Source organism: Euprymna scolopes, chromosome 5, assembly GCF_053919585.1.
Source record: "Euprymna scolopes isolate OS-2025 chromosome 5, ASM5391958v1, whole genome shotgun sequence".
NCBI classification, from domain to species: domain Eukaryota; kingdom Metazoa; phylum Mollusca; class Cephalopoda; order Sepiida; family Sepiolidae; genus Euprymna; species Euprymna scolopes.
Genome location: NC_136486.1, coordinates 173,831,928 through 173,851,029, shown reverse-complemented (window position 1 = coordinate 173,851,029; position 19,102 = coordinate 173,831,928). Strand labels below are relative to the sequence as shown.

General features: G+C 34.3%; 1 protein-coding gene across 1 annotated transcript in view; it reads right to left on the bottom strand.

Annotated features, from left to right (window-relative positions):
• The window catches only part of LOC145277040 (protocadherin Fat 4-like), a 1,076,063-nt gene that overhangs the window by 603,268 nt on the left and 453,693 nt on the right, over positions 1-19,102 (bottom strand). Inside the window, exon 13 of the mRNA XM_080128674.1 lies at positions 3,064-3,228. Coding sequence (XP_079984800.1) covers positions 3,064-3,228 — 165 coding nt within the window. The remainder of the gene's footprint in view (positions 1-3,063; positions 3,229-19,102) is intronic.

Genomic DNA, 19,102 nt, shown 5'->3' with positions numbered 1-19,102 from the left:
ATACCCCACACAAAACTAAAAATTATGGAAAATCTTAGTACACTATTCTAGAACTCGTAATAAGGGGATAAGGGTTATTGCGCGTACAGTAATCAATGGGATAATATCGCGTTAATCGTTAGGATCGCGTGGAGGTTTGATAAAGTGTCTTATTTAAAGGGGGCGGTTTATCTGGAATTTGTTTATATTGGACTTGAAGACATCCAAGTTGTAGTCAGGTGGCAAACGGAAAACGGAAGAGAATTCCACAGGCGTGCACTTCTAAGAAAGAAGCTTTGTTCATGGAATCTACGTTTTGATTTAGGCACAAATAAAGAGTGGGGGAAATTATTGACAGTAGTTTTAGCTAGACGGATGTTTATCGTGAAAGATTGGCGTGGATGGACCAGAGATTGGAGCTCAGACGAGCACCTGCCATGGCAGTAACGATAAAACAGAGACAGGTTCGCAACAGCTCTTCTGTGGGAGAGAGGTTGCAGGGAAGAGAAAAAGGCACCCCCACTAAGCCACGAAGTCTATTTTGTACTCTGTCAAGGCAGGATATGCTACTTTAAGCAGCTCCTGCCCAGATGTAGCAACAGTACTCCTTGGACGTACTTGGCTTTTATATACCTAGATAATTGCGTCAGCTTTTATATAGACAGAGAATTGCATCAGCAGTGAGATATCTTCTGGAGCGTTGAGCGAAACGTAAATACCGAAAGAAACAAATAAAATAAAAAGACGAGTAATATATAGAGAACCAGCTTTACCTTGTGGCGTGTATTGAGAGTTACCTGTGTTTGTTGGCGTGTAATTAGAGTCGGCTATGTCTGGTACCGTGTAGAGCACTAGCTGGTGCAGTATATAAAAACCGGCTGACGTGGCGGCCAGAAAGAAATCACACATTGGTGTTTAATACGTGTCGACAACTGGTAAGATAAATGCATAAAATAAAAACTTTTTTCTTTCACTTGGAAAGTTTCTGTGGAATGTTTGATATCCTTTGCAACTATTTCTACATACAACGTTTGGGTCTTCATTTTGAAACGTAATCACAACGTTAGAATTCCAACAGGAAAAACATTTCAACTGATATTTGCGATGGACTGATACTAGTAGAAAGAAAATAACCGTCTGAAATTGCTTAATTCCTAATAGAAAAAATTCTACTGGATATTTCAGAATTTTCACCGTTCAAATTGTCTGTTTGCACTAATGATGTGGAGTCTATTTATATTGAGAACTTTTAGTCGTGCAATAAGATTAACATATTTGTTAAATTACTCGATCTGTTGACAAACAGTTTTGATGAAAACAAATTGAATATACTCACATTTATACGAATAATTGTTTTTTATTTTAATTAATTATTCTGTGACAAAGTTTTCGCAAAGGGGTCAGAAAAGTGGTGTATAATTTTTCAAGATGATTATTCTTATAGTGTGTATATATATATATATATATATATATATATATATATATATATATATATATATATATATATATTATACATTACAGTGTCAGTCCCTCTGAGTATCAAAGGTTCTGAAACTCTGCAATGACTAGCCGGATTTTTGTTACACACGTTTACCCCTTACAAGGCATATTATTACTTGGATGCTCAGGAAAAATTAACAAGATCTGGTTTACGTTACATTTAAACTACTGCATATCAGTATGGTCAGGGAAGCATGTAGCAGGATGGGAATTTCAAAGTCTAGCCGTTCTAGGGAAGAAAATAGTAGAAAACTTTCTGGCATTTAGAGACCTCAATGGGTGTGATTTTGTTACTAAACAAGTTTGTCGGTGATATGTACATCGAGAGGATACGTCAGGGGACACATAAGAGCACATTCCATTAAAATACTTGGAAAACAGACACAAAGATGCAACATTGGGGCGATGGGACAGGGGTTGAAGCTTTGTTAAAATGTGGAACCTATTAGATTGAAAACTATTTTTCTGACCCTATCCACTAGAGAGAAGTTAGTGGTAGATGCACCAGCCCAGGTGTGGCAACAATACTCCATACGTGGGCGAATGGTCGCCTTGTAGATGTACAGTATACCCTAGGGATAAAGTAGTCTTCTAACTCCATAGAAGGAACCCACCTTCTTTATAGCAGCCTTCGCAATCTCCTCAATGTATTTGTTTCAGTTTATTTTGCCCGTAAATGCTCGAATTTCATACTAAATCCAGGCTGTCCAGAATGATGAAACCCGAGTATCTCCAACAAATACTGCAATATATACATATATATATATATATATATATATATATATATATATATATATATATATATATATATATATATATATATATAATGTATATGTATATATATATGTATGTATGTATGTATATGTATTGGATTGTTATTCCAATTTAATGCCACCGCATATATCATTGAATCTAAATTTAGCTATCAAACTGGAGTTGAAATTTCTTTTTTAATACTTCAATTTTATTCTGACATCAACGAATATTCGATGCATGCGAAATGCTTATAAAACGGTTCAATCAAAACATGCATCGTCTGAAAATTGTCAATCTTGTTTATAATACACATGATTTACCTTATTTTAAACCTTTATATGATGTCTTTGATATTTCTTACGAACGAAACACGTATTACTTACGTATCAGTAAAACGAACTGATTTAATCTTGGACGCCATTATTGTGACAACTAAAAATGATTATTTTAAATTAAAAAAAATTGTGATTAAATGTAAAAAATGACAAATTATGGTTGATTGTGCAGAATCGAAAATAGATAAAAATTTAATTAACTTCTGACACTAGAAAGTGATGATCATTACCAAAGTTTGTAGCTAAACTCATAAAGAAGCAATCACTTTCTAAACAAGTTTAGCTTAAAAAATATGTGGGTTTGCGTTGTCCATATATCAAAAAAAGTCATATCAACAAGAACAAAAGTGTGAACTACGACTGTCGCAACATTTTCTGCTGTCTTCTATGACAACCTGAGCGGATAAAAACTTGGATATTTTTTACATAAACTTGTGTGTATTTTGCTTTTCTGTCAACAAAACTGGTGTATGGCATAATTATAATTACTTACCGGGTGTACAAGCTCATGGAATCCCAGACTATCCTTGATTTGAAAATTGTAAACGTTCTTTGTAAATTTAGGGGTGTTATCATTAACATCCATCACTGAAAGAATTACTCGGGCGTGAGGGTCGCTTTCCTTCTTTTCATCGCTAAGTGTCTCCACGGCTCGAACCTGCAAATACAATTTCAAAATTATCAGGTTAAAAATAAAAATAATTTGTCGTTACTCACCTGCCTCTTATATGTGTCCCGTTTCTCTTTGTCTCTCTTTCTCTCGCTCTCTCTCTATCTCACCCCCTCTCTCTCTATATATATACATATATATACATATACACACACACACACACATATATATATATATATATATATATATATATATATATATATATATATATACGAGGGGAATGCAATAAGTAATGCCTCTGACCCACTTCCATTGTCTGATCTAGCTGAAATTTTGCATGTGCAATGATTTATTTCTCTACGGGTTATGTTGCAAATTACAGCTCTGAACTAATTGTGGTTTCTGTTTTACAGGGGTTTGAATTGAATCAGTTGTGAAATGGAGCCTGTTGAATGTCGAGCAGTGATCCGGTTTTTGTATTTGAAAGGACGCACACCCCAGAAGACTTTTGATGAAATGAAAGAAACTTATGGTGACAATGCCTCATCAGATGACCTTGTAAAATGCTGACATCGTGAATTCAAACATGGCTAGAAGTCTGTGGAAACAGCGCCCAAACCTGGTCGCCCTCCTTCTGCCATTGATGAGGCATCTGTCCGTCAAATTAAGGCTGCCATTTTGGAAGATCGGCGCATTACTATTCGCCAAATAGCCCAAGATGTTAAGATTAGTACAGGGTCTGTGGAAACTATCATTTATGACCATTTGCATATGCATAAGGTGTCTGAAAGGTGGATTCCCAGGTTGCTCACACCATCCCAGAAGCGTGTCGCGTCGAGTGCTCGAGGATGAATTTGGAGATGTACCAAAAAGATGAGTCGAAGTTTTTCAAAAGACTGATTACACAGGATGAAACCTGGGACCATCACTATGATCCAGAGACCAAAGCTCAGTCAATGCAGTGGAAGCACTTGGACTCACCACCTCCAAAAAAGACAACGGTGCAGCCCTCCGCTGGCAAGGTAATGCTCACAGTCTTCTGGGACCAGGACGAAGTAGTGATGACAGATTTCCTGGCAAAGGGTACCACAATTACAGGAGCCTATTATGCTTCACTTTTGAGGAAATTAAGGGAAGCTATCAAAATCAAGAGGCGGGGTAAGATCAGCAAAGGTACCCTCTTCCTGCAGGACACCGCTCCAGTCCACAACTCGCATGTCGCCAAATCTGAAGCATGGTCGTGTGGTTATTAAATCCTTCCCTATCCTCCCTACTCTCCTGACCTTGCGCCCTCTGACTTTCACCTCTTCCACGCCATGAAATTGTTTTTGAAATGAAAGCGTTTCCAAGATTATGCAGCCTTGACATCTGAAGTAACGTCGTGGTTGGAGGACCAACCTGGGGTGTTCTACAAAAACGGTCTCTAGAGCTGCATCAAACGATGGGGAAAATGCATAGCTCTTGGTGGTTCCTATGTAGAGAAAACAAGATGGCTGACGAGAGCCGAACATTATTTACGTGTTACCACTAACGGTTTCCCGTTGTTTTAGGGCTTGAAACCGACGGTACCAATGTTTTTCTGAACGACTGTAAAACTAATAAATAAATATTTAGCTCTTATGTCGAAAAAGCTTTTCTTTGTAATCGAGCACTTTGTCGGAACTCTTTCCCCAAAATACAGTAAGCAAATATATATATATATATATATATATATATATATATATATATATATATATATATATATATATATATACTAGCGGGCGTTGCCCGGACGTAAAATACGCAGAAATATTATATTTTAATTAAAACAGAATTCTTATTTATTATAAACAGAAATACCGTATGGATTAAACGTTACGTTAAAATCCTTTCTTAGGAGAAATGAAAACAAAACGGAAAGAAACTGATACATGTACATGTGAGTATTATCTTCTTACTAAATAGTTCACTTCTTGTAAACATAAAAAATACTTGCGCTGAGATCGACACCAAAACATAAAGAGAGAGAGTAAAGTACGACAACCATTAGGCCAGCTTACCACGCGCTTTAAAAGGTCTTTAACAACCTATATATTCTTAACATAAGTAATATCCCAACTATTATCAATGGACCTGAGGTAATCTCGTCAGCATCAGACAAAGCCAAACTCTTTGTCAAGAACTTTGCAGCTAATTCTACCCTTTGCGATCAAGGTTGCCAACCCCCAATATTTCCTCCTGTATCAGTAAACACGCTATGTGATATACGTATATCTGTACGTGATGTTGCCAAGCTAATCAAAAACCTTGATTCCAGTAAAGCAACTGGCCCTGACGGTATTCCAATTATAGTACTCAAAAAATTTCAACCTGAACTAGCGCCCATACTTACAAAACTGTTTAAACGAATAGTTTCCCATCTCCCTGGAAAATTTCATCAGTATGCCCTATATTTAAGAATTCAGGTGATCGCTCATCCCCCTCTCAGTACAGGCCAATAAGTCTCCTGTGCGTCATGAGTAAGTTGCTGGAATCTGTGTTAAATACAGAAGTAATCAACCATCTCAACAAAAATAACCTTCTTAGTGACACTCAATATGGTTTCCGTTCTGCTAGATCTACAGCAGATGTACTTACAGTTATATCTCATAGGATTAGCAAATCTCTCAATGAAGGCAACCTTTCTAGGGCAATTGCTCTTGGCATATCTAAGGCCTTTGATAGGGTATGGCATAAAGGTTTACTTCATAAGATCTCTAGCTATGGTATTGCTGGAAATGTCTTCTCAATTATTAAATCATTTCTTTCTGATAGGTTCAGAAAAGTAGTAGTTGAGGGGCAAAAATCAGAATCTCACAGTATTAATGCCGGTGTCCCTCAGGGGTCCATCCTCGGTCCAACTCTTTTCCTGATCTACATTAATGATCTTCCAAATCACATCCTTACATCATTTGTAGACATTTATGCTGACGACACTACCATTTATGGTAGCACATCTAAGACAGTAAACGACCAAGTTCTCTCCAATTCTCTCTCCTCTGATCTTGAGCACGTAGTACAATGGGGTAAGGAGTGGCTGGTTACTTTTAATGCATCTAAAACCAAACTTCTCTCTTTACATCATCAACATTCTGATCCACATCTAGCATCAATTGAAATGAATGGCTCTCGTCTTCAGGAGGCCTTTAGTTTTGACAAGCTTCTTGGCTTGACCATTACTCCTGATCTTAAATGGAACACGTACATCAAATCTGTTGCCAAGGCCGCTGGAAAAATGGTGGGATCTTTCTATCGATCCGGTAGATATCTCACTGCTGATGCTATTCTCTATCTATATAAGAGCCAGGTACGTCCAAGGATGGAATACTGTTGCCACATCTGGGCAGGAGCTGCTAGAAAGGACTTGTCCTGCCTTGATAGAGTTCAAAATAGACTTCGTAGCCTCGTAGGAGATGTCCTTTTCTCTTCGCTGCAACTTCTATCTCACAGAAGAGATGTTGCGAGTTTGTCTCTGATGTATCGTTATTTTCATGGAAAGTGTTCGACTGGGCTTCAATCTATGGTCCCCCCTCGCCAAACTTTCACAAGAAACACTCGTCTAGCTGTAAACACTATCAATAATTCCCCCCACTCTTTATCTGTGCCTAAACCTAAACGTAGATTCCATGAACAAAGCTTCTTTCTTAGAACTGCACGCCTGTGGAATTGTCTTCCGTTTTCCTGCTTTCCGGCTGACTACAATATGGTTGTGTTCAAGTCTAACGTAAATAAGTTCTTGATGAGCCGTTCCATATAAGTTATCAACTTAACCAAAATTTTCATTCCTAATGATTACTATATTGTCTAATTTCTACTGTACACTCTTTAACCCTTATCCTTGAGTGGCCTCTTGGCCTTGATAATGTGGTGATGCCTATGTAAAAAAAAATGTCATGTGAACGATTCACATATGTGCTTTCGTTAAACAGTTGACAAACAGAAAAATCCAATGACCTCCTACGTACCAATTTTTTAATTTTGACATATAAGAACCATTTTTTCCGGATGAAAATCTATTAAAAAGTTTTCCACGTGTCTGAATACACTATGCACCAAGTTTCAACCCTGTAGATCATTAATCCGTAGAGTATATAGGCTGGAAATTGTCCTCGCCCACACCTGTTCACTTTATAAATATATAGATATTAGAATTTGCGTTTTAATTTGTTGTTAACTTTGTTTTAATTTGTTGTTAACTTTGTTTTGATTTGTTGTTTACCTTGTTTTAATTTATTGTTAACTTTATTTTAATTTGTTGTTAACTTTATTTTAATTTGTTGTTAACTTTGTCTTAATTTGTTGTTAACTTTGTTTTTGTTTGTTACCTTTGTTTTAATTCGTTGTTAACTTTGTTATTATTTGTTGTTAATTTTGTTTTTATTTGTAAACTTTGTTTTAATTTGTTGTTAACTTTGTTTTGATTTGTTGTTAATTTTGTTTTTATTTGTAAACTTTGTTTTAATTTGTTGTTAATTTTTTTTTTATTTGTTGTTAACTTTGTTTTAAGTTGTTATTAACTTTGTTTGATTTGTTGTTAACTTTGTTTTAAGTTGTTATTAACTTTGTTTTGATTTGTTGTTTACTTTGTATTGATTTGTTGTTAACTTTGTTTTGATTTGTTGTTAACTTTGTTTTAATTTGTTGTTAACTTTGTTTTGATTTATTTTAAACTTTGTTTTAATTTGGTTACTTTGTTTTGATTTGTTTGGAACTTTATTTTGATTTGTTTTTAACTTTGTTTTAATTTGTTGTTAACTTTGTTTTGATTAGTGGTTAACTTTGTTTTAATTTGTTGTTAACTTTATTTTAATTTGTTGTCACTTTGTTTTTATTTGTTAACTTTGTTTTGATTTGTTTTAACTTTGTTTTTATTTGTTGTTAACTTTGTTTTTATTTGTTGTTACCTGTGTTTTAATTTGTTTTTAACTTTGTTTTAATTTGTTGTTACTTTTATTTTAATTTGTTGTTAACTTTGTTTTGATTTGTTGTTAACTTTGTTTTAATTTGTTGTTAACTTTGTTTTAATTTGTTGTTAATTTTATTTCAATTTGTGGTTACCTTTGTTTTAATTTGTTTTCAATTTTGTTTTAATTTGTTAACTTTGTTTTTATTTGTTGTTACCTTTGTTTTAATTTGTTTACGTTGTTTCAATTTTTTGTTAACTTTGTTTTTTTTGTTGTTAACTTTGTTTTAATTTGTTGTTTACTTTGTCTTTATTTGTTAATTTGTTTCGATTAGTTGTTAACTTTGTTTAAGTTGTTGTTTACTTTGTTTTAATTTTTTGTTAACTTTGTTTTAATTTGTTGTTACCTTTGTATTTATTTGTTTACGTTGTTTTAATTTTTTGTTAACTTTGTGTTAATTTGTTTTTAACTTTGTTTTAATTTGTTGTTAACTTTGTTTTGACTTGTTGTTAACTTTGTTGCAATTTGTAAACTTTGTTTAGATTTGTTGTTTACTTGGTCTTTAAATTGTTGTTAACTTTGTTTTGATTTGTTGTTACCTTTGTTTTAATTTGTTTACGTTGTTTTAATTTTTTGTAAACTTTGTTTTAATTTGTTAACTTTGTTTTGATTTGTTGTTAACGTTGTTTTAAGTTGTTGTTAACTTTGTTTTCAGTTGTTGTTTACTGTGTTTTAATTTGTTGTTAACTTTTTTTAATTTGTTAACTTGGTTTTAATTTGTTGTTACCTTTGTTTTAATTTTTTTACGTTGTTTTAATTTTTGATGGTTTTAATTTGTTGTTAACTTTGTTTTGATTTGTTGTTAACTTTGTTTTGATTTGTTGTTAACTTTGTTTTAATTTGTAAAGTGTGTTTTGATTTATTGTAAACTTTGTTTTGATTTGTTGTTTAACTTTGTTTTGATTTGTTTTTAACTTTGTTTTAATTTTTTGTTACCTTTGTTTTTATTTGTTTACGTTGTTTTAATTTTTTGTTAACTTTGTTTTAATTTGTTAACTTTGTTTTGATTTGTTGTTAACGTTGTTTTAAGTTGTTGTTAACTTTGTTTTCAGTTGTTAACTTTGTTTTAATTTTTTGTTAACTTTGTTTTAATTTGTTAACTTTGTTTAGATTTGTTTCTAACTTGGTTTTTAATTTGTTGTTAACTTTATTTTGGATGATAACAAAAAGGTTGCTGTTGAAATAAACTCTCCTTAATATACGGTTTCGTATGATGCTATCTCATTATTTAACCCGATAAATATCGGGTAAAACTGCTCGTATAGAACATAAAAAACTTAGTGTAAAGATTATATTCAAATTAGCTATTGTATATATTATATAAAAAATCATCTATCTGTTATCAGAAGAAATATTTTGTAATGTTATGTATCGCGAGTAAGCATAAAAGCAATTAAGCCTCAATGTACAATTTCAGTTTAATGTTTGATATTTTTTCAGTTAATATAGCAATTTGCAGTGTGAACAAATTATTGGCAAATACTAGAATGTAATATTATGGCTCGTAAAAACGATCTAACTATAAATGAAAATAATTATGTAATCTAAGAAATTAGAAAATGAAAAACCTCGCTTAAAATTTCTAAAGAATTTAAATAGGAATAATCAAACAATCAAGAAAATAAGTTAAATGGGGATTCAACCAAGTAAAAATGTTTCAGGATTCATTTAGAACAAAGTGAGATCTGTAACACATCAGATGAGAATTAATAAGGAACCCAACTGCGTGAATGCATTCATATTTGATCAGCTGAAGCTCCTATGCGATCAAGTGAAACAAGGTGTAAAACATTAAGGGAGTTTGCTGACGTAAAAGCTAAAATAAATAGATCTATTTATATTAAAAACATCAGGGAATAAGCAAAACTACACAAAAACAATTTTAAAAGTGCTTTTTACAGATGAATCAAGAATCATCCCCGAGAAGCCCGATGAATCGGTTCGCAGATAGTTTTTCAAGCTATATGACTCAAGAAAATTTTTAAACGCCAAAGAGGTTAAGGTAGGATCATACTATAAGCTGGGAATATTGATAATGCATTTGTAAGGTTATTTAAAGTGACAGAATTACAAAATGTTTCTGTAGTTTTCTAGAGAAATATTTCTCTTTATAACCAGTCTTTACTTAAGCATTGATCTATGATTTTTATACAAGACAACGCGCCAAGTCATGCATCAAAGTTTACTAAATTAGTTGAACGAAAAAGGATTAGCTTTCAAATAGCTGTCTTGAATCCCACCGAGAATTTGTGGAGCATCCTCAAGAAAGATATCTATTCTCATGAAGGGCAGTTCTGCAGCATGTGTGACATCTTGGAGGTAGTTAAAGTGGCTACAAACAATTAACCAGCAAATAAAATTGCAAATCTAAAATCAGATGTTGACAATAAGCTTCTAAGTGTTATTGAAATGGAAAGCGCATTTATGCAATAAAATTTCGGAAGTTCTTATTCTTTGTTAATATATTTGCTATTTTAAAAACAAAACATTTTTTTAATGTCTACTAACGTGCTATATTAGAACTGAAAAATTATTAACAGGGCTTTCGTTAAACTCCGAGAGGAGTAAACTTCAGAATCCGTCGCCATCTGGTCGTTGCTGTTGATGCACCTGTAACAAGCGACCACGCGTCACACTTATAATCATACACATATGACCTAAGAATACAAATGTTGCTAATGAGCATGGGTAACATTTATTTCTCTCTGTGTTCTGTGATAAATTTTTTCTGACTTCCTATGTTCATGTGCTACTAGGTGCTGGTAAATAGAGATTACTAAAAAAAATAATACTGTCTTCCTTGCTTTCTCTAATTGCGACCTGCGTCTGCCGATCAGCGAAGCTTCAGTTATTCGAACAAACACATCAACAAATTATTACTATCATAGACAAAGCTCGAACTAAGCTTTTATAAAGGTGGAAATAACTTTCTCAATAAATTCAGCAATTTAAATTTTGTAACTGCACACATGCCTGACGAAGCATAAAAGCAATTAAACGAGAGTCTAAAACGTTGTGATATATAGCGAGCAGAATATTAGATGATTAATGTGCAAACTGGAACAGAATTGTGGGTGCTGTTCAGCTAAATAGGCATCCAAGTAAATATGCTGAAATCTCTCTCTCTCTCTCTTTATATATCTATCTATCTATCTATCTATGTATGTATCTATCTATCTATCTATCTATCTATCTATGTATGTATGTGTGTGTGTGTGTGTGTGTGTGTGTGTGTGAAAAAACGTTTATTTTATTAAAAGAAATATGCCTAGGAGAAAAAATACTGCATATATATATATATATATATACAGAGAGAGAGAGAGAGAGAGAGAGAGAGAGAGAGAGAGAGAGAGAGAGAGAGAGAGAGAGAGAGAGAGAGAGAGAGAATGAAAGAAAGAGAAGCTGCATCCGGTTACGCGTTGTTGTTGATCAGTTTGTGTAAATGGACCTCGCCAAAAAAAAACAAAATTCATTTTTTAAGAAGGAAATTTTGTGGCAAACTGTTTTTTATTATAGAAAAATATCCGTAAGTTAATTAATACAGAAAATAGTTTATGTATTTGATTAACCAGACTTTTATCGTCAGCTCCTATATTAATCGGAGATAGAGAAGAGCGAGCGAGAGAGCGAGGAGTAGAGAGAGAGAGAGAGAGAGAGAGAGAGAGAGAGAGAGAGAGAGAGAGAGAGAGAGAGAGTGTGCATAAGAGAGAGAAGGACAGTTGGGAAGAATATATATAGGGAGGGAGTGAGAAAGAAAGAAAGATAAGATAAAAACTATATAGTGTTGATGCCGTAAAATGTTTGCTTTTCTTTCGACATAAGAAAAAACGTAAAAAGCGAGCGGCAGAAAAAGAAAGAAGGAGAAAAACAGAGAAGGTAAACACTGTTGTAGATAATGTTTACACCGTAAAACAAGTTTTCTTTTGGCAGACAAACAGAGCGAGAAAGAGAAATACGAAATAAAAACTGTTTTCGGCATAAAAAGAAATGTACATAGCGAGTCAGCGAGCGAAAGACAGAGAGAAAGATAGAGTTTGGAAGAATATATACAGAGAGTGAGAGAGAAAGAGAGAGAGAGAAACAGAGAGAGGAGAGAGAGAGAAAGAGGAAATGAAAATTAAAACTGGTGTAGAGATTTTTGACGCCGTACAATGTAAAAAATGAACGCCGCAATTTACTCAGAGAGCAAAAGTAGGTATCACTGCAACGCCATATTTGATTGGTACATTAGCGTTCGTTTAGCATGGGAATACCGTTAATCTGGAATATAGAAAGGGTCACAGCATGTCCTGACCACTTGCCTACTTGCTCCTTGGTGACACTCGGGTCGACTTTCTTCACCAAGTACCACGTCCTCTCTACCCACATATAGTGCAGATTGTGCAGCTCTCGCACACCAGCATCATCTAGATCCGATGCAGCAACAACGTCTTTCTTTGGCACAAGCCAGCTCGTCTTCACTCTCGTGAGAGCATCTGCTTAGTTCTTCTCAGAAGCCACCATGTCTACGCGAAGCTTCAAACAAAACTCCTGCATCAGCTCAGCTAGCATCCCAAGCCTGTGCTTCACCAACATCTCTGTTGCCCCTTTCATTCTTATCCTTTTTTCGCTTGAAATGAGGAACTTTAGCCAAGCAAACACCGTGGCAGAGTCTGTTTTGATGCAGATGTCACGCAATCCCCATTTCAAAGCCAGATTGACCCCTTTTATTATCGTATCTAATTCCGCTACATTGATGTGGCTGACATCATTCTTATTTCGTAACCAGGCCGAATCTTCTGCAACCACTCCTCCAACTTCCAAGACGACCCCTGTTGCAATGCTGCTTGCATCACACCACACGACTCCATCCAATATTCGCAGTACGTTCCAGGTTCCCCGGACTGGGTCTTGCCGTTCTGCTTCTTTAAGGAGCTCTTCCATCATAGCGACTGTTCTTCCTCCAACTTTATCATCCCAGCCTCTTCCCTTGGCATGCCTCTTTATCTAGCTGCATGCTGGGCTGGTCGGGGTAATGTCCGATCAACTTCTCGCATATGGAAAAACGTTCCCGTCTTGCTTCAGTTGCGGGATCTAGTTCCCCCCTTCGAAACTCTGAGCTGCCCGACGCACCTCATTTCAGCATTAGCCCCAAAGCAGCTCCTCCGTCTAATTTTTCCGGCGCTTTGGCGACCAACCATAACCTCTTCAAATGAGCCACCACCTCCTTGGCAGTTACCAGAGTCTCATTCACAAGAATGTCGTCTATGTATGAACTCACTGCCCCATCTCCTTTTCCCATTTTTTTCAGAATCTTTCTGAGGATGGTTGACATGATTTTGGGTGCCGAATGTAACCCGAACCCTAACCCTAACCCCACTTACGTAAGGCAGTAGATTTTGCCTTTGTACCTGACTAACTGGTATTTTCAGAGCTTCTTGGCGATGCGGAGTTGCAAATTAAAAGATTTTAGATCCACCAACGTAGACACCCCATTCATCTGCCTCCATTCTCTAATAGTCTTACTACACACATCTACGGTGTCGCCTCCAGTATGACACTCAACATGTTTGTTCAGCTCTCGGAAATCCAGGACCGGTTTTACTTTCCCTTTAGTTGGTTGCATAACGGCCATCAACGGAAAAATGCCCGACTCAACGTCATCCGTCCAAGGCAGCAATATACTCTCCCCAATCCATCGGTCCACTTCTTGTTCAAACTCCTTTCTCGTCCCTCTGAGCGAATTAGTGTTGCACGCCACTCTGTTTGTCAGCGATGGTGCTTGATGTTTCCACAGTTCTCTGCTCTCCGTCGAATTCGGCTCGGAAGTCCTGATCCTTGATCGATATTTTTCTTTCCTCCCCGGCCTTATTGGTCCCTCCAGAAGCTTGCTCTGTCACTGCGCACTCAGCTAGTCCGAACCTCACGTTGTCGCATGTGATGGTAACGCCTCCAAGTCGGCATATCACACCCATTCCAATGATGGCTTGGACTCAGGCACCAGATAATCGGTAACAATTGTATGGACCCTCATCCGGTGTTTAGCAATATCAACAGTGACGGTCTTCATCCCTCGAAACTTCACTCGCGACCCATCGAATGCCACTACTTAACCCTTCCCTTTCCATCTTCCGACCATGGTCCTGTACACCATGGTAGTTGTACAGCCAGTGTCGATCAGAGCCATAACTCCCCGTCCTTCCACCACGATCTTCTGCTTGGGCATCTGCTGCGAGTGCACCACTATTCCAGAATCGGGGCGGCCGCTGGCGCTTCGGCTTCTCCTTGCTAGTTTCCCGGGCTCGTGCATTTCACCGCTAAATAGCTCTGATTGCATTTATAACACATTGTCCGTTGCAAGAACTCCCTGCAGTCTCTTCTCATGTGTGGTCCCCCACATTCGAAGCATGCTACCCTCGGGTTCGGCAGACTTCTGCTCACATCCTGCTGTACCGTAGATGTTGTCCCTCCAGACCCCATGGGCTGGGTACAAGATCTTTGCAGTTTTGAGAAGCTCACTCCCATCCAGCGTCTCCACTCCCGAGACCTGCTGCAAACGTTTCGATATCTCTTCCGGGAACCCTGTAATGAATGTCATTTTGACTATGTGACTCGTGGCGTGTCTCCTGATGCCCGACAACTCAACCAAACTTTTTATCTCATTCGCGTAGACATCAACAGATTCACCAGTCCACCTCTTCTTCAACTTATTAAAGGCCTCGAAAGTCCCCTCTGCAAAAGCTTCGATCAGTCGACCCTTGATTGCGTCCGCGTCACCCTGTTCTCGCTCACTGAGCTCCAAATAGAGGGCCAGCGTGTCCCCTTCTAGAAACAATGGCATTACTGCGGCCACATCGTCAAACTTTTGAATTCTTGCCACAAAGTCCACTTTTTTAAACCAAGCCACCACATCACCGTCGCCATTAAAAGGCTTAATCATGTTGCTTAAGCCAGTGTTGACCATCGCCGAAATAGCTTGAAAATACTATCTTAAAAAAAAGGGCACAGTCCTAAAACTGCATTGCGCCTCCGGAGAGGCGGGGTTCACCTCAAACACACAAAAGGGAATAAATCCGAGAAAGTAGAATCTCCACTCCCGTTGTACCTACTCTCCTGCCAGATGTGGAATCTCCCCAGCACCGAAAAATGAAGCTCGTTTTGTAGTTTCCAGCTTCACGCGCACACGAGATTTTGCGAGAACGCACGTAATAAAATGCTGGCCGTCATCTTTGTTTTTCTTTTTCTCGGCCTGAACTCACTCGCTGCACACCCACCGTAAGACTTCTGTTTTTCTTAGCTTCTGACCACATATTCTCATAACTTACTACCTAGCTCCACCTATGTATTGAGCACTGTTGAAGTGAATACTGAAAATTTACGCATAAAATTATATCTTCGCATATCAATTTATGTAATTAAATGAAGTAATCATATATATATATATATATATATATATATATAAATATATATATATATATATATATATAAATATATATATATGTGTGTGTGTGTGTGCGTGTGCGCGTGTGTGTGTGTGTGTGTATGTGTGTGTGTGTAAGTACAGTTGTTAGAGATAAATTAAGAAAAACTCCCAAGATTTCAAGACAATCTGAATAGTTTGAGGAAGTAACAGAAATATATTTGTCAGAACATATATAGTGACAGTTTCGCGTTTATTTTATGTTCACAAGAATTTAATTAATATATTTCTATTTTAAATTACGCGTGAATTTAATTATTTTCTACTTGAAATTATTGATGTTGAAACATGAATTATTAATAAATGATAGATTATAATAAATTGATATCTTCGTGAAAATTATCAAAATACTTTTTATTCATATTATTTACATTATTTGAACAGCCGTTCTCATTTCATAACATTTGGGCCGATGTAACCTTCCACCTTCTTCCGATGAATTTTGTGGAATCTTTTGTCGAACTCTAGAATATGTACGGAATTTAGAACGAACCACTTTATTTTATCCACGTCGTAGCATGTTCTCGTTTCATAGAGGATATTCAACCTTCAGAAGTGTAACTTTTACAACTAAAATTTTACAAATAACTCTATTCACTACATCATAGGTCTTTGAATAAGGCCGAAGGTAGCATTGACCGAAAACTTATGCTAATGACACTCAAGGTGAGAAGAGTAGTTCGATAAATCCAAATAATATGAATAATCAATCCTCATCTCGAAAACTCAGAATCGTAATAATTTTTAATTTTGAATTTTAAAAACTTTTCATCTATAAAATTCCATTTTCATTTACAAAAGTCAACTTTTTACAGGAAAATCGTCTATCTAAGTATAATAGGTTGTTCGCCAAATAATTGTTCATTTTTTTCGATTCAGTTTTAAACTGTCGATTTCTCCATGTCAGTGATTTGTTTAACAAATGTTATATAATTATTAATTGATGTAATATTCTTCTAATAACTTGTTCCAGGTACACCGTTGTGTATTTATAATAATAAACATGCAAAAAATAAAATGCGAAACTAATCATCGGTCATAACAGCCATTGTTTCAATATTTTTGCCTTTTTTTTTATAAAATTTAAGAAATGGCTCCCTTTTTTCACGTACCCATATCTTTTTAAGGTAAAAATAAAAATCCATTTCTTTTATTTCTTTTCTGTACACATATATATCTATGCTTGACATTTGAACAAAATTAAAAATGGCGTCTTTTTTTACATGCTAAAATTTTAAGATCCAAATGATTTCTAATTTTATTATGTATAATTGAATATAAACATATATATTTATTTTTTTAACAGAATGAACCAAAGGGACTTCCCCATTATAAAACATAGGGGGAGTGTTGCAATATTTTTTGTCTTATGATGGGGTATGATCCCGCACAGTCGGTAGATTCTATTTATAAACGATGCCGGTAGGAACTGACGAATCGAATCAATTCACGTTCTGCTACCAAACCAATCAGAAACCATAATTGCTCCATAAATATTAAACCTGTCTGTAGCAATTTTGCATATGATTTTTTTTCGTGTCAACACGGCAAGAATATTTTGCTCTGTGGCTTCCAACTCGAAAACAGTCTACTGAAAACCAGTCACCTCCAGGACTTATGTAGAACAACTACCCATCGGAAATTGTTCTGTCTACTGAGAACCAGTCACCTCCAGGACTTGTGTAGAACAACTGACCATCTGAAACTGTTCTGAAACTAAACATGGCTTACACTTCTAGAGCCATTAATATCATAAAAGTTTGCAGAAAATGATCCACAACTGATTGCACCGTACGACGATTGTCTGCCAAATATTCTAATGTTGAAGATAAACGTGAATAGAAATGACGACATGTTAGAATAAATGATGCTATCGATTTATGGACATATTCAAAAGATAATTATGATCGGATAAAGATGATTATGAAAAGATAAAGATAAGTATGATAAGATAAAGATAATTATGATAAGATAAAGATAATTATGATAAGATAAAGATTATTATGATAAGATAAATATAATTATGATAAGATAAAGATAATTATGATAAGATAAATATAATTATGATAAGATAAAGATAATTATGATAAAATAAGGATAATTATGATAAGATAAAGATAATTATGATAAGATAAAGATAATTCTGATAAGAAGAAGATAATTATGATAAGATAAAGATAATTATGATAAGATAAAGATAATTATGATAAGATAAAGATAATTGTGATAAGACAGAGATAATTATTTTAAGATAAAGATAATTGTGATAAGATAAAGATAATTCTGATAAGGTAAAGATAATTATGATAAGATAAAGATAATTATGATAAGATAAAGATAATTGTGATAAGACAAAGATAACTATGATAAGATAAAGATTATTGTGATAAGATAAAGATAATTATAATAAGATAAAGATAATTGTGATAAGACAAAGATAAGTATCATAAGATAAAGATAAGTTTGATAAGATAAATATAATTATGATAAGATAAAGATAATTGTGATAAGATAAAGATAATTATGATAAGATAAAGATAATTGTGATAAGACAAAGATAAGTATGATAAGATAAAGATAATTGTGATAAGACAAAGATAATTATGATAAGATAAAGATAATTATGATAAGATAAAGATAATTGTGATAAGATAAAGATAATTGTGATAAGATAAAGATAATTGTGATAAGATAAAGATAATTATGATAAGATAAAGATAATTGTGATAAGACAAAGATAAGTATGATAAGATAAAGATAAGTATGATAAGACAAAGATAATTATGATAAGATAAAGATAATTATGATAAGATAAAGATAATTGTGATAAGACAAAGATAATTATGATAAGATAAAGATAATTATGATAAGATAAAGATAATTGTGATAAGATAAAAATAATTATGATAAGATAAAGATAATTATGATAAGATAAAGATAATTATGATAAGATAAAGATAATTGTGATAAGATAAAGATAATTGTGATAAGATAAAGATAATTATGATAAGATAAAGATAATTGTGATAAGATAAAGATAATTGTGATAAGATAAAGATAATTATGATAAGATAAAGATAATTATGATAAGATAAAGATAATTGTGATAAGATAAAGATAATTATGATAAGATAAAGATAATTATGATAAGATAAAGATAATTGTGATAAGATAAAAATAATTATGATAAGATAAAGATAATTATGATAAGATAAAGATAATTGTGATAAGATAAAGATAATTGTGATAAGATAAAGATAATTGTGATAAGATAAAGATAATTGTGATAAGATAAAGATAATTATGATAAGATAAAGATAATTATGATAAGATAAAAATAATTATGATAAGATAAAGATAATTATGATAAGATAAAGATAATTGTGATAAGATAAAGATAATTGTGATAAGATAAAGATAATTATGATAAGATAAAGATAATTGTGATAAGATAAAGATAATTGTGATAAGATAAAGATAA